This window comes from Ostrinia nubilalis, chromosome 4 (assembly GCF_963855985.1).
Source record: "Ostrinia nubilalis chromosome 4, ilOstNubi1.1, whole genome shotgun sequence".
In the NCBI taxonomy this organism is placed as follows: domain Eukaryota; kingdom Metazoa; phylum Arthropoda; class Insecta; order Lepidoptera; family Crambidae; genus Ostrinia; species Ostrinia nubilalis.
The window spans coordinates 16,494,339-16,510,947 of NC_087091.1; the positions used below are offsets into that span (position 1 = coordinate 16,494,339).

The following is a 16,609-nucleotide window of genomic DNA, read 5'->3' on the forward strand; positions in this document are numbered from 1 at the left end:
GATGTTTATAATATCCTAGCCGAATTTATTACCCATAATAATATAAAATTGTAAATAGTAATGTATATTGTACTTATGTAAATATTATTTTATTTTTATTATTTTGTACTTATATCACACCTAAATTGATCCTATGAAAACCATCCTTTGTTCCGTTTCCTTCCGTAATTGATTCGTTTCCCTACCTTTTAACTTTAACCCAATCCCACCCTGTCTAAACGCAATGTCCGCAAAACTTATGGCAAAACTGAACGCAAAAATCAAGAACCCCGTCGTGGCTAAACGCAATCCGCGAGAGCCATAAAGAAGAAAAAAAAAAAAAAAGTATTGGAATTTATCGACTGAAGTCGCTGTTTGGAAGCAAGTTTGATCGTAGTATGGAAGTTTCCGTACCCTGGCTGACAGCAGTGACAGCTTGACTTTCTACTTTTTAATTTGATTGAAAAGTAACGTCATGGCTTTGAGTGATGAATTTTAAGTTTTAGCCTCCCTTTATTGACAAAAATGAGCTATAAGTCGTGCCGTTGATGGCAAGCATTATACCATAGAGCAGCAGAGTTCACATTTGTTGTCTGTGATGTTATTTTCTTGCAGTTGTCTACCTTGAATAATTTGTCAAAATAAATTTCAGTCAAACAAACGAACATGGATTCTGCTGATGAACTTGAAAAATTTAATTCTTTTGATAAAAATGGGTGTGAAAAATCGAATACCAACAGTCTCAAAACTAGTCTACCCAGTAACACGAATATTGTGCACAAATTATTCAATAGGGAGGTAAGCCTTATTGATTTAATTTAGATTATTTTTCTGTATACAAGAGAGCATCTTAGATTTGTTTCTCGATCGCCTGAATAGGTAATGAATTATGTTTGGAATGTACTGTAATGTATGTATATTTTAAAATGAATCTACAATTATTTCATTTAAAATACAGATGTCGAGTGAACCTCGTAGCTCGTAATGTTGGATAGTAATGTAAAAAAAAATATTGTAGAATGTTACTTCTCCCTGTTGTGAGATGCAAAAATCCCTTAAAGGTTTAAATTATTTAAAATAATAAACCTAAGAAATTATTCCATACTCAATAATTGATTGGATTTCAATTCAATCACAATCTAAATAAAAGCTGGTCTAAAAAATTGTTAATTTTTTCTGACCTTAAAAGTACCATGTTCAAATACTACTTTTGCCAATTTGTCTGTAAATCATTGAGATACAGATTTGTCTTGATTTATAAGATAACATTGTCACCGTCATTATCATTTCCACTTTAAGGTGTTTGGGTGCACATCAAGAAAACGACATGAGCAGAGCCGCAAACTGTTTGATCGAATACCGCCCCGGCTTCGATTCTGCCTCATGGACATCGTGCCAATGTCATACCTGCAGGAGCACATCTTCATGGGCTTCTCCCAGTGTGGGCAGTTCCTACTAAGCTTTACGTACAGTTGCAATACACAAGTTTATTTTAGGGAGAGTTCAAAGTTTACGTAAGTATTTTGTTTGCTATTTATAAAAATTTTATTTTTATTAAATCATTAACCTATTTAGTACCAGCAAAACAAGACGTAAAGTTTATTGTATTCAAGGTCTTATGCAACCATGAACCCTCATGGTCAAATAAATGTTTGTTTTAATTGAAAATTTTAATCCAGGTAGAAGTATAGTTGCATTACAACAATCTGTTTGAAATTTCATACTGTCCTTGGAAATCCTTGGAAAAGCCTGGCCACCTGCTTCATAGTATGTAGTGCATTAGTATGAGACAAAGCACCTTACATTATAACACTTAAGGAACATGCACACTTTGTGCATGCCACATGGCAATGTCACATGCTCTTATTCTAAATTCATTAGTATGAACCGGAGCTACAGTACCTACTTAAAATAATATTTAAAAAATTGTAAACCCACTTATAGTTTTTGCGACACAGGTCTGCGAGCCTAGTGCAATAACTACTGTTGCCTTGTATTGTACCTAGCTTTTTATGAAAATAAATATTTATTATTTATTTATTATTTATAATGTCAGATATCATGCAAACTGGTGGGCTGATGCAATTAATTACTATTGATAATGCTAGGCGAATTATTTTTTATTATCATTTTATTTAATGTAATTATTATGTGTATCAACATTCAATTAGTCACAATCATTTAATGTATCAATTACATCATTCAATTTTTTTATTATGTTCTACAATACTCAGTTCAATTGAAACAAAAATCAGTGAGCACTATGTTTATTTCTAGGTTGCATTTTATGCTATGGGTGCCGGGTCGGATAGTGAAACCGGTTCACAGTGCACCTCTGTTTGGTGATGACGTCGATAGCAAAGTTACAATTTCCATGGCTCAGTGGAAGCACAACCCTGGTGTTATCGTGGTATATGGTATTGCGTAAGTATTCATTTTTGTTTTTTCATTTTCAAAACTATTTAGAGACACAGGTTTAGTGAATCTAATTGTGCTATTTTTTGTTGCAGAGACTCATGCTCAGAACGATCCTACCTCAGCGTTATTGGAGTACCTCATTTAGGTTGTAAAAAATGTGCTGCTTACTCTAGAGATGAAGGTATCTAAGATAGAAGTTCATATCAGTACATTTGAAACATTTTGTGGTTCTAAACTTGATGCATTCTCAAATTGTTTTTCAGACGATCTGAACTGGGGCAAGCGGTGCCTGGAACACAACTTCGCCATCCACACAAAGTTTTTCTGCACGTCAGACTCGAGCATGTACGAGCCGGTCGTACAGCTCGCCTACTCCAACCAGATCATCATCTACACGGACTTCATCCACATTCTCGAGGTCGACTTCGTGCGGCCCGACCACGAGCGGAACGAGGCGATGGACGATAGCAAGTTTTCTTTAGACCGGGAGGAGACGAATTCGATAGACACGAATCCGGGGACGCCGTTTTCGGAGGCCTCGGCGCCGTTTCAGTCGCCGAAGTATCAGAGTAACGTTGTGGCGAATATTCTCGCGGATTTTTCGGAGTTAGAGGGTGAGGCGCCGGTTATGGGTGCTCGGGTGACGTTGGACGCGGGCGAGTTACTATTGGGGCCGCTGCCGGCGCTGCTGGAAGAGTGGGAAGGGCCGGCGCCGGCAATTCGCACGCTTATCTCGCCGCCGCTGCGCAGTCCGCGCCGTCGCCCGCCCGAAGGCATGTCGCGCTTCAGCGAGGCGCACCGCGTCAGCGCCGAGAAGGCCTACGAGTTCGTCGAGGAAGCCGACACCAAGTGCGAGAAGCTCAGCATGTTCCGCAAACGTCGCCTCGCTGACAAAAAATACGAATTCTCCGAGGACAACAACGAAAACATAGTTCCTTACAGAGTCCTCAGAAGCAACAGGAAATATTTTATAGGGTCGACGAGCAAACCGCAGCCGCGGCGTCCTAAATCGCCGCCGGTGGAGTGCGTGGTCTTACGGGCTCACAATCAGATCAGCCGGCCTCCGTCGCCGACTACCAGTTGTCAACCGAAGCCTTCGGGGCTGGCGGCGTTGGAGTCTGACCGCAACAGCGAATCAGAGTACCGCGTTATGGAGATGCTCGATGACGGCTCCTTGAAGACAGTTTCAGTACACGACAACACCTCAAAGACGCTATCGGACTGCCCCGTGAGCGCGCAGGACCCGTATTTAGTGCACTCGGAAAACTCCAAATGCAGCAAATTCTTCACGAGATACTTCGTTGAGAGCGACGACGAAATCACCTCCATCATCACTGACTCAGAAGGTATATTAAACCAACCAATATGCTTATGCATTTTCAATTATGTAATTGCTAACAAAAATCGACCCTCCCGCGACAAGCACTTTCAAACGTATGCATCATTGCATCCCCACTGCCCACTAGTTCCCACCAATATTGGCACCATTTAAAAGCCTAGTTCTAAACTTCATTTAATTAAAGGAAAGGTTTTTACCCCAAAAATGTGTATGTAGAAAAATCCAGAGTCACTTCTTCAAAAAATAGGTAGTTACGCTTGAGCCAACTTCTATGGCTATAAAACTGTTAAGTTGGGCTAAACCGCTATCCATCTGTTAAAGAGGACACGTGAGATCATTATTTGGTTTTATAACCATAAAAATTGGTCTAATTGATCCCAGAGGTGAGCCCAAAGTGAGGTCTTTTTTCAAGTCACATTTATTGTATATCGCGTTTATGTTAATCGTTTATTAAGAAATTAAATGTGTTTTTCTTTAAGGATATTTATTGGGCTTTCAAATAACACCAATATTGTTGGGGCACCATGATTGTGTCAGTAGAAACTAGTTTTCCTGTATCTGACCAGTATAGTTTGAACACTGATTACTCCAGAAAATTCAACAGTTTACCCAGCTTATTTTCCACCTGAAAGCTTCAGAAAATGAAGTAAATCATCATCATCATCATTTTTACACCTAACCCTTCATTCGTAAATTCCAGATGACTGCATATCGGGTTACCACGTAGCGCTCCACCTCACAGCGCACGGCGCGGGCTACGCCCCTCTTCAGGCCGTCGGCGCGGGAGCTTGGGAACGCATCTGCTCCAATTCTGGAGCCCTACCGCCACTTACAATTAGGGCACAACAAAGGTCGCTTGACACGGAGTTACTGTGCAACGAAGTCTGCGGGCGACTGTGCAAAATAAACGGGAAGAAGTTTATCTACTGCTTCGACTGGGGCTGCCATGTTATTGATGTGTGCCAGTCGAGCGGGTGTCTTTCTGGGGTATGTTTTGATTTTTTTTATTTAATATTTGTTATTTAATAGTGAAATTATCTATGAAATAGTAAAGATACATTGCACGGCACTGCACTGTAGTGCCACGCCGGTACGAATCAAAGCGACATTAGAGCGGCGGCGCTGTAGTGAGTATGTATTATTATTACATAGTAAGTGCCGCGCAATAGTGCACAGCGCCGCGTCTCTGAAATACTTCTTGATATTTAGAGCGCCGCTGCGGGAGGTTCGCTGTTTGTAAACGATGTGCAGCGCAGTGTCGTGTCACTCAACCTTTACTTAGTCTTTTTCACCTAAGATGATTCGTATGACGTTTCGAGTTTGAAAGTTATAGAGATGTCACATAACTAAACCATAGCGATTTATCTATCGATTTTTTTCTAAGACTTAGTAAAACCTACTTTTAGAGAAATATTTTGTATAGGTGTTATTTAACAAAAGACATGATTTTTTTAATTGCAAATATTATTGTAACAATTTTTTATTGATAACTAGCTTTCCGCCCGCGGCTTCGCCCGCGTGGAATTTTGTCTGTCACAGAAAAACTTTATCGCGCGCGTCCCTGTTTCAAAAACCGGGATAAAAACTATCCTATGTTCTTTCCCGGGACTCAAACTATCTCTATGCCAAATTTCATCAAAATCGGTTGCGAGGTTTAAGCGGGAAAGCGTAACAGACAGACAGAGTTACTTTCGCATTTATAATATTAGTTGGGATATTCAAATTCCATGGACTTCGTGTTCAAAAAAACGATTCCTAAAAAGTACTGGTTCTGTTTCTTTAAATTAAAAACTATTAATTTATTTTCAATGCGTTTATTAAAGTCAACAATCGAAAAATATAGTTGATTTTTGTGATGTTTTTAATAACTAAGTATTCACTGCAATCGATTAATGAATCGCGGAAATAATCGATTTTGTTATACATCAAATACCTCAACACTAAATCTATTCCGTTTCACACATTGCGTACATTAAATAAAAAATATTTTTACATCGTATTTAATCGAAATAAATAATCAATAGACTCAGATTTTACTATATATTTCAAGACAAGTAGTTAATTTTTTTTTATTATATTGCTAATAAAATACAAATATTTTTTCAAAAATATTCTGCATACATATGCGTAATATGGATAACCTTGAAGTGTCATACGGATCATCTTAGGTGAAATGAACTATAGATGTTTATTTTGCTTCTTCTTTACCCTCCGCGTCTAACGGTTCGGTCCTAACAGATTATTATTTTGCATTACATTTTTTTTTAATGCAGAACAAGTCAGGTATTTGACCGCAAAACTCGTGATATTAAGTGAGACGCAGTCTAGGATGGTACACATCTAGCCTATAAGCGCCTGTTCACGTATTTATTGAGTTAACGTTTATGTTGTGTTGCCAGCTGTGCGCGATGTGGCTGTGGGCAAGTTCAGAGGGAGCGGACGCGGGCGAGTGCGCCGCCTGCACCGACGCCAGCGCCGGCTGCCTGGCGCACCGCCGCCAGTACGCCGCCGAGGTCAGTGGACCGTGCACCGTCTGGCACCGGTCGTACAGTCAGCGTCAAATACACTTGTCATCACAAAAATCTCGCCCCTCCAGCGATAAGCACTTTCAAACGTATGCATTCCCACTTCCCACAAATGTTGGCACCATTTAAAAGCCTAGTTCTAAAGTTCATTTCATTAAAGGAAAGGTTTTTACCCCAAAAATGTGTCTTTAGAAGGATCCAGAGTCACTTCTTCAAAAAATAGGTAGTTACGCTTGAGCCAACTTTTATGGCCATAAAACTGTTAAGTTGGGATTAATCGCTATCCATCTGTTAAAGAGGACACGTGAGATCATTATTTGGTTTTATAACAATAAAAATTGGTCTAATTGATCCCAGAGGTGAGCCTAAAGTTAGGTCTTTTTTCAAGTCACATTGATTGTATATCGCGTTTATGTTAATCGTTTATTATGAAATTAAATGTGTTTTTCTTTGGATATTTATTAGGCTTTCAAATAACACCAATATTGTTGGGGCACCATGATTGTCAGTAGAAACGAGTTTTCCTGTAAAACGTAGGTGGGCCGATTTTTATGATGACCAGTATAGTTAGTGACACCCAAAGTAGCCAAAAAGTTGATAACACAACCTTAGGTGGAATTGTGTAAAGCAATCGTAATCATTGACAGTTCATAACGTACTATAAAGTCAGTTAAACAAACCGTTTGACAGAATAATCGTACGTTATGAACTGTCAAATGATAAAGATTAAAGATTGCTTTACACAATTCCACCTAATATTTCGGTTGTAACAAAAACGTGTTGTGAACGTTTTTACTTTGGTGTCACGAAATATTTTGACGCTGACTGTACTACTGGTATCACCATTCAGCGTTTCTCGAACGTCGTCGACACTATCAAGACGTCGCCATCGACGCTGTGACGTAGTCGGCGCTAGCGCAGCGTCGCAAATAAAGAAATAGTAAATCTTTCTAACGCTTTTGACACGGTAGGCAAATTATTACTACGATAGTCTACACTAACTAAACGAGTTTTCGTTTCTAGTGCCTATTCATGTGGGACCTCGTCAGCGGCGTTTACAGAACTGAAAGAGTGGCCATGACGGAGGACGCGAGTCAAGAAGGTTCCAGAGGTAAGAAATAATAGCCCTTTTAATTATTGACAGTATTTAGTGACAGTTAACTTTGCCCCCAAGACAAACTTGACCTTCACTGGTTGGTCACAGTCAAGCTGTAGATCTTGGCTACACAAAATTTGTAGCAGTGGGAACGAAAGTAGAGAATAGTACCGTAACCTTTCTAATAATTTATCGATCGACATGTAGTTGCGATAAAGGTTTGATTTAGGTTCTAATTTGTATTATGTCTAACAGTTTCAGGAGCTGACCGCGCGCGAGAACTAGCGAAGAAGCTGGGTCCTCTTAACGTGCCGCCAGGACACGAGAACCGCCTGCTCACCACACTCACAGGTATATCTACCATCTTGCCTTTCAATTTTACCCTTGCCTTGTCACTTTTACCCTTGCCTTGTCACCTTTTACCCTTGCCTTGTCACTTTTACCCTTGCCTTTTTTTTTTTTTTTTTTTTTTTTTTTTTTTTAAAGATTATTAGTAATTTGTTATTACACAAATTACTAATACTCCCGTTAGCCCCTCGTACTAAGCTAAATATGCTTGTGTCACGAGTGAGCTCACCACAATAGTCGAGCGGCGGCGGGGACCGAACCCGCGTTCCCCGGATCACGAGTCGGCCAGTCCGACCCCTTCACCATTCAGCTATCGTGGCCTTGTCACTTTTACCCTTGCCTTGTCACTTCCTATTCCTACACAAGTCAACAGCTTTCCTCTCAATTTCTTCATACCTCCTTTGACTTGTTTTTAAGTTATTTTTGGAGGGCAGACCCTTACATGTATATGACAACGCCTATGACTGCACTTCATGTTACTGTGTTTTTTGGAAAAGATAAAATATTTTGTAGAAATAAAAGCTGATAAATACTGACCTTATTACTAAGCAGTAAATTTGAACAGTTTCATTGTACAAATCATTTATTTCCAGGAAAATCGTTAAAAAGACTGACCGATGTGGACAACTGCATCGAAATCACAAAGAACCACCCCGACAGCTCGGACGAGTCTTCGGAGGAGGAAGACAGCGACTATGACTGAACCTAGCAAGCTGCCTCAAATTCAGATACTCACCGACTACTGCTCTCCCGGTGTACTGGGTAACTCCACAAAACGATTTTGAAACATTTCCTATTTCACTCACACTCATTTCATAAGGTTAGTGCGATAGAGCCACAAAAAAAGTATATCGAAATCCTTTTGGGGAGGACCATTTCCGAGAGATGCAGTAAGATTGCATTACTTTATTTTTGAGTTGTTCTTCCTATATTTTTTATTATCTCAAACGCAGCTTTATTTTTTAATGTAATGGCTGTATGTACAAAAAGGCAATCGATTTTAATTCAAAGTGAGATGTAACTCAGATCTGCCATTATTATTATTTACAATTAAAGCCGAAAGGTATTATTATGAACATTGTAAATATATTTCGAAAATTCGTAGTTGCCGCAACGTTAGTCGGCTATGTATAAATTGTTATCGCGATACGTACCTACATTATAAGGTGGTTTGAATGATATTACTACAAAGGCTAACTAAAAACAGTATTCTCAGAAAATGAAATTTAGGTTCTGGCATACTGTCTGGTACTGAAGATAAGGTATCCACTATTCATATCTTTTGGTGCTTATTTAATACATACCTAGATCTTCCTTTTTATGTAATTTCCCACATAATAATCAGTTTGATTTAACTCGTTTAGTATGAATTACTTTTGATGTGACAAAGTGCCGACATTTTCAGACTAAAGCAATATGAAACTGTATTTTTATTAAAACAGATCGTCAACATATTTTATTACGATTGAATTTATCGACATACTAGTTTCAAGGAAACTCGGACAATGTATTAATATTGTGTAGTAGTGTAGAGTTCGTTAATGTATTATAGGATACAACTTTATTTGTAACTTTATAAGTTACATAAATCCTCACTATACGTATCTGATGGATTAATTGTAAGCTTCCGACCTTTTAGTTGTTTGTTAGAGTAACATTACTTTAGTTATTGCCCATTATTTTGTTTTTACTTTCCACTATCAGTAATTGATGAGTTTCATCCGGATGTACATATTTGAAACTAATTGTTATTTAAAAAAAACTTGTAAGCATTGTTATTTTCAAATTCACTTTATGTAACTATTATTTAGCATCTGTCTTAGAACATCATCTCTATCACACAATTAAAGCTAGTTCTTCAGATAGATATTATATACTACTATGTATGTATACTATATACAAGTATATTATCCCCCATTTATCATAATACCTAACAATATTTTTACTGTGTTAAGCTAAACGTAAACAACAATTTAGGCTCATACGAGGTTGTGAATGTTTGAATGTAGGTTTGTTTAAGTGAAGTGCCTATGTGCTAACATCTTATGCTAAACCGGAGTCTAATTTTTTGATCTCTAATTCATAACTGCATTAATATTTATAACTGTTGTACCTTTCTCTGATTGGGTATATGTAAAAAGCAACTCTTTTATTACTTTTTTAGAATGTTATGTAGCTAAATTTTACTATATGACCATTAATAATAATTTTCTTTATTTACTTATTTTTATACAAAAAAAATGCATTAGTTTTTGAATGTTAGAATGGAAATGAATCAGTATAATTTATTTTAAATACAGATATTGACAGTTGCATTTATTTATTTTAATCTTTTGGCACAGAGCAGCTGTGGGTTTATGCTTACAAAAAAACCAAACATGCAGCTGTTATTGTATGTAATGTATGGAAGCATCACACTGCATGATACTCAGGCTGCTTGTGTACCATAAGTTTTGATGTTAATTAAGTCATTGAAAACAGTCTGTGTATTTTAACTTGCCATCAATATTAATCTAAGGTATGAAAATAAAATGATGCATGATCAAAACAAAAGTATTTTATTCAGCTATTAACAATGGAATAATATTTATCAACCTAATTTCATCTGTAATGAGTTTTTAAATCTTATACTAATGAAAGGACATGAAAAATATTTACACCACACTTAAAGTAAAACAACCATCACTACACAAATGAACATGAAAGCGTAAAGATTACAAACAATATAAATACATATCAGGTGATCAAAATTAGAGGTGTCATTTTGATTAAATAAAAAGAGCATTGCTTTCCATTATACTCTACTGTCTTGTTTGCCTATAGGAAACTAAGGGAGTATGTTAATGAATTTTATCATTTATTAATTGCACACTTATTTAAATTGAAAACAACAAGAAAAAGCTTAAAAGTTTTGCTTAATAGAATGTTTGTTAATTCATCAAAAATTTATTTTTAAATTCGTATTACTGATACAGATAGGCATGTGACCTATAGTAGCAGTGTCACAAGCTGAACATGTCATCGTTATCTAGATCCCGTTGCACCATCGGGCGGCATCCCCTTTCATCCAACAGACAGTCCATTGATAATCTGTCGATGTCGTCCCAAGATAATTTATTGAACTTATCCTGTACTACTCTTAGGAGACGATGCGCCTTGTTAACTGCTTCAGCATCCGACATTCCCAGTTTCTTGAAATATTTAATCGATGCCTCATATAAACCATCTGGTTTCTTAACAACTAGATTAAGTTTTGAACCATCTTTTATCGTTGGATACGACTGTACAGTTTGTTCATCGGTTAACGTTCGCCCAAGTAGTAAGAGCTTTTGTTCCTCGACAGGAATTTTCAGCTTTTCTGATATTTGTCGTTTGATTTCAGATATACATGTTGTTGGTAGAACCTGAAACAATTAATCATTAAAGCATGTATTGAAATCTTAGATTTTATTAATCTAAGATTGAAATGTTAATAATATCGCTGCGTCGTTGTGTGAGCCAATGATTGTGAGTAGGTTTTACCTCCAAAGTACATTCACCGCCTTGCAATTTTTTTATAGTTATCTTCATCGTGTATTTCAAATCGTATTCATTGATTTTGCAAAATGTTATCTCAAGATTTTATTGATAAATTATATTTTTTTGATCACCAAACCAAGCGAAAATATTTTTGAATGACGTGACTTCTGTCATTGATGTCAACGTCAACCAATTTTTTTTCGTTCTCTGGTTCTCTGACTTTGAACTTTGTCTTTTTATCCATCCTTTTTATTGTATTCTAGGCCGCGCAACGAGAGTTGAGGCAATCATCAAATTCGCACCATTGCATTGAAGCCATTAGACAGAATAATAATAACACGATAATAAAATTAAACTTCAACCACACCAACGCATGCAGATCGCCATCGTCTGCGCGATCATAGGCCAATGACAGGTCGCCTATGATCGCGCCGGTGATGGCGATCTGCACGCGCTGCGTTGGTGTGGTTGAAGCATTAGGCGATGAATATAAGCAAAAACGCTCGCAACTCTGACAAGTGCTTTTTTCTCGCTTGCTGTATGTACTGCACTCATTTATCAATGAGTAAGTTAGTTATTTTAAATATTTCACCCCCAAGGGTGGAAAATTGGGGATGAACTTTTTTATACGCAATATCTCCGCCGATTATGAACCAATTTTTTTTTGGTCTCAATGTACTGCCTACCTTCAGTAATAATTAGTTAACTAAAAAGCAAGAAATAAGTAAAATTTTATAAAAAAAATAAAACCGACTCCAAAAAACCTACACTAAAAAGTAGAAAAATAATTACTAGTTACCTACTTATTTATTAGGACGAATTATTAATATTTGTGTAGGTATACCATGATTGATACTTTTGGAGTCGGTGCAGGCAAACTTTACATGTTTCATAATCTTGGCACCGACTCCAGAAGTATCAATCATGGTATACCTACACAAATATTAATAATTCGTCCTAATAAATAAGTAGGTAATTAGTAATTATTTTTCTACTTTTTAGTGTAGGTTTTTTGGAGTCGGTTTTTTAGTTGGTCGATAGTTGTGCCCGATTTTAAATTGTATGAAGAATCGGCCAAATCGAATCGGTGTAGTGTGCGCACTCCCATACTGATCAACTGCCCGACTAAACTATCGGCCGACGAAAAATCAACGGTGTGCGCCAGTGGGTAGACACTTCTCATACAAAGACTAGTCTCTATATGTAGCAATTGATATACAACCTTATCCCTTAAGCAATAAAGTGCATTTTGGATTGATTTCACTATAGCAGGGGAACCCGCGGATCAATACCACCATACTAAAAATAATTGTTTAGTGTCCTTATGTTGGTAGTATTGTTAGTTTGACAAATGAAAAAAAATGTCTGTCAATTGAGTTTGAGTTTTTAACCGGCGAATTGATTCGTGTGAAGTTATTTTCTCAGATTTGGTGCAATATTACTGTAAATAAACTTTTCTGTCGTTTACGTTGAGTTGATTAAGTTCCTCCGTATCGGGCGTGATAAAGTTTGCTGTTCAGTGTTATGTTTTTTGTGAGATAGAGACTCTTTTAAATAAGCTGTGTTTTAACTTCTACAGAAGTTTAAACTCTTATTTACTTTTCTGTTTAATGGGTATGTTATCTACTTACTTGAAATATTAGATCTATTACAAATCTATTTTTCATTAAAAACAACCCTATGTGATGAAAATGTAAATGTACTTTCAAAACTGGTAAATGCATGAACCAGGGCATTGACACTAGTTGGAGAGAAATTATAGGCTTTGTTTAACTAATACCTATTTCATTTTAGGCTTCTACTGATAATGGAGAGTAGAAACAACAAGAAGTGCGTTATTTGTAATAAGAGGCGAAGTCGTGGTGGATCACCCTTACTTTTGAGTAGGTTTCCTCTGGATTCTGACCGGTAAGTTTCTAATAACACTCATTTATTACAAGATAATTTTACTGATTGTGTAAACTTAAAGGCTGGGATTAATATTTTTAATCATACAGTAAATAACCATAACCAATTTTTAATTTCAGTATTTTGTTTCGTACTCTGTAAATGAATTGCATAACAATACTAAAAGAAATTAGTTGATGAATAAATTTCAGTTTGTTATTCTTTTTCTTTTCTAATAGGTATTTCTTATTTCAGTTGTCGAATGTGGGTTAAAAATGCTGGCATAGAAGACTTAGCATATGTACCTGTTGAAAAGTTACACCAACTTAAGTTTGTTTGTGGTGGGCACTTCACTCCTGAATCCTTCAATGCCAAAGGAACTCGGCTGAAGAACTCAGCTATTCCAACACTGGAATTGAGCAATCCCATCTTGCCAGATGAAGTTTTGACAGAGTTTCCTCTTCATGTAAAAGACTCCAATAAAGAAAACCTCAAGACAGGTATGATGATGACTTCAACTATTTTTTAAAAATTTAATTTACTATCTATCAATTTTTCTGAATTATTTAGATGTCTTAATTAATTTTCTTTGGTTTCCAAAACAAACCAACCGAATGCAATTTAACAAGGTTCTTTCTTTGTAACCACAAACATGAATGTGTTGTATGCTTATCAATAAATAATATATAATTTCAATTATTAATTATATCTATACTTTGTTACAGTTCTTTATGATCATTCATATTGCATTCCAAAGAAGTCAAATCCAGTTGAACGAGGTATGTTTATCTAAAATTATACTAATAATATAAAAAGGAAATATTTAATTGTTTGTTTGTATTTGATCGGCTCCATAACTCGAAGCCAAGATAGCCTAAAGTGCGGGTTAGAACCCCACAGCTTGAATATTGTAGTAAACCCACTCGTAACACAATTTAGCTTAGAATGAGGTGTTGAGTTAGAGGGACTTTAGTAATTTGTGTAATACAAATTCTTCAAAAAAAGTACCGGACCAATTTGAAAAATTTTAGGCAATCTACATTAATTAGCCAGGTCAGCTAGTTTAATAATATTTATAAGCTAGTAATTTTTAATGTGAGCAAGACATGTACTAGACTGATTGTACCCTAAAGTTGGGTAAGAACATGACATTTTATTACCCAATTCACATTTCATTATCTGCTTTCAGTTCCCCTTACAACTACAACCAAACAACTAAATTCAACATGTTTGGGAGCTGTGGATATACCAGATTCTGGTATTTCTGCGAAAACAACTTTTGAACCTCTTCCTTCTACTTCCAATGCACCAGAACATATGACCTATAAACCCATTACTCATGGTAAGTGTACAAACTAATTATTTACCTTCTAAAATATGCCTTCCCTCAAACTAAAGAATGCCACCCTGGATGCGTTCTGCAGTCTGCAGTCAGGTCAAAATGAACTTATATGTACAACATTCTAGGTTTCTGTACATTTTATATTAATGCGATTTGACCGTGCGCATACGAACAAAGAACGCAAAGCACACGTGACTGATTGCCTTATCACGACCACTTACAGATTGTCTTGACATACCTGCAGACCGCATCCAGAATGCAGAACATTAAAACCTCTAAATGCCTTTAATTTAATATTATGTCATTGTTATTGAAGGTGGGCCCACGCTTCATATTTTATGAGAAGAGCTATCATTATCCTGTCTTTGCATTTTTTTAAAACTTGATAATGATTGATTGATTTGGAAATAATGTTTCATAAAACAACAAAATAAATTTTAAACTAATTTGCATATTTATAATATTTCAGATGATAAAAACATTTGCCATCACGATGCACAGGCAGAAATATTAGTCCACAGTTATAAAAGACCTAAGAAAAACATTGAAATGAAAGGTAAGATAAAACATACCTAATTTAAAAAACTAAGTAAAATTGCTGATTAATTAACCAATATTCAATTCAATTTGCTTTAATGTTGTTTTTTTACTAATGGAAATGTTTTTATTACAGACACTTCATCAACATTTACAATTAAAGAGAAGAGGCTTTGGCGACAGTTACAAAATGCAAAAAAAACAATAAGGAATATAGCGAAGTCAAGAGTGAATTTAGACAAGTTAGATTCGGAAGTGCTGACATCGTTAGTAAAGGATGTAGTGCAGAATAACAAAAAAAAGTCACAAGGAAAAAGGTGGACTTTAGCCAACAAAATATATGCTTTGGCTATATTTAAACGGTCCCCTAAAGCATACCGCTATATGCAAAAGCTGTTTACGCTACCAAGCACTAAAACGCTCCAAAGGATTTTAAAAAATATACCAATGGAGCCTGGTATAAATAAAAATATAATTGATATGTTAGAGGCAAAAGCATCAAGTATGCCAAAGGAAAATAAATATTGCTCGTTAATATTTGACGAGATGGCGTTAAAGAAACGGATAATTTATAACGAAATTGCTGATAAAGTGGATGGCTACGTGGATTATGGAGAGGGCGAGAACATGGGACGAGAAAAGAAAATTGCAGACCATGCGTTAGTGTTTATGATACAGGGTGCTAAACATAAATACAAACAATATATTGCGCACTATTTTGTGGAAGGCACAATATCAACAGCAAAACTGGCAAAAATTATATCGGACATCATCAAAAAATTAAAAGAAATCGGATTTGTGGTTCTAACAACAGTTTGTGATCAGGGATCTACAAATATAGGAGCTCTTAACATGTTAAAAAGAAACTGTGGACAAGGCATAGATAGCAACTTTTTCTCTGTAAATAATGACAAAATTTTTATAATCTATGACATCCCTCACTTGTTCAAAGCATTACGAAACAATTTCTTTAAAAGTGGAAATATGTCTTTCGATGGAAAAATTGCACAATGGAGGCATTTGGTAGTTGCAGAAGAACACAACAGAAATTTTTTAAATTTTAAAAAACTGAATAGTACCATTGTAAATCCAACATTCAAAACTAAGATGAGGGTGAAGTATGCTGCGCATGCTCTGAGTAATACCGTGGCAGCTATTTTAAAAATGATGGCATGGAAAGAAGTTTCTGATTGCAATGATACAGCATTTGTGATTGAACAGTTAGATAAACTATTTGATTGTACAAATGGTCCATCATCTTTAAATGACGTAAAGAAAGGGATCCGGGAAAATGTTTCCACATCAAGTAATCACATTGAGTCTTGGACCTTTTATACTGATAAGTTAAAAACCATAAAATTTATAACAGCAGAAAACACGATACTAAAAAATGTTAAATGCGTAAAGGGATATCAAATATCTATCAAATCCTTAAACGATATTTGGGAAAAGTTAAAGAATGAAGGGTTTAAATATATGAACCTTAGACAGTTTAACCAAGACTCTCTGGAAAACTTATTTGGAATCATTAGGCAACACAGTGTAACCAATAGAAATCCCACTATCACGCACTTTACTGCAGCGCTTAAAACAAGCATGGTTACTGGGCTGAAAGTGCC

The 16,609-nt window shown here is 36.1% G+C and overlaps 2 protein-coding genes across 2 annotated transcripts; one reads left to right on the forward strand and one right to left on the reverse strand.

Moving 5' to 3' along the window:
- The first annotated feature begins 602 nt into the window (after positions 1-602).
- Positions 603-10,157, forward strand: LOC135071275 (uncharacterized). The gene is made up of 10 exons (XM_063965067.1): positions 603-777; positions 1,279-1,493; positions 2,257-2,403; positions 2,490-2,578; positions 2,661-3,743; positions 4,437-4,723; positions 6,136-6,249; positions 7,285-7,372; positions 7,613-7,708; positions 8,299-10,157. The coding sequence occupies exons 1-10, from the start codon at positions 646-648 to the stop codon at positions 8,406-8,408; spliced, it is 2,361 nt and encodes a 786-aa protein (XP_063821137.1). The 5' UTR covers positions 603-645; the 3' UTR covers positions 8,409-10,157.
- Positions 10,158-10,246: 89 nt separating this feature from the next.
- On the reverse strand, positions 10,247-11,402 carry LOC135071278 (ubiquitin-like protein 4A). The gene is made up of 2 exons (XM_063965071.1): positions 11,228-11,402; positions 10,247-11,109 (listed from the first exon to the last, which is right to left on the reverse strand). The coding sequence occupies exons 1-2, from the start codon at positions 11,273-11,275 to the stop codon at positions 10,708-10,710; spliced, it is 450 nt and encodes a 149-aa protein (XP_063821141.1). The 5' UTR covers positions 11,276-11,402; the 3' UTR covers positions 10,247-10,707.
- Positions 11,403-16,609: the final 5,207 nt, after the last annotated feature.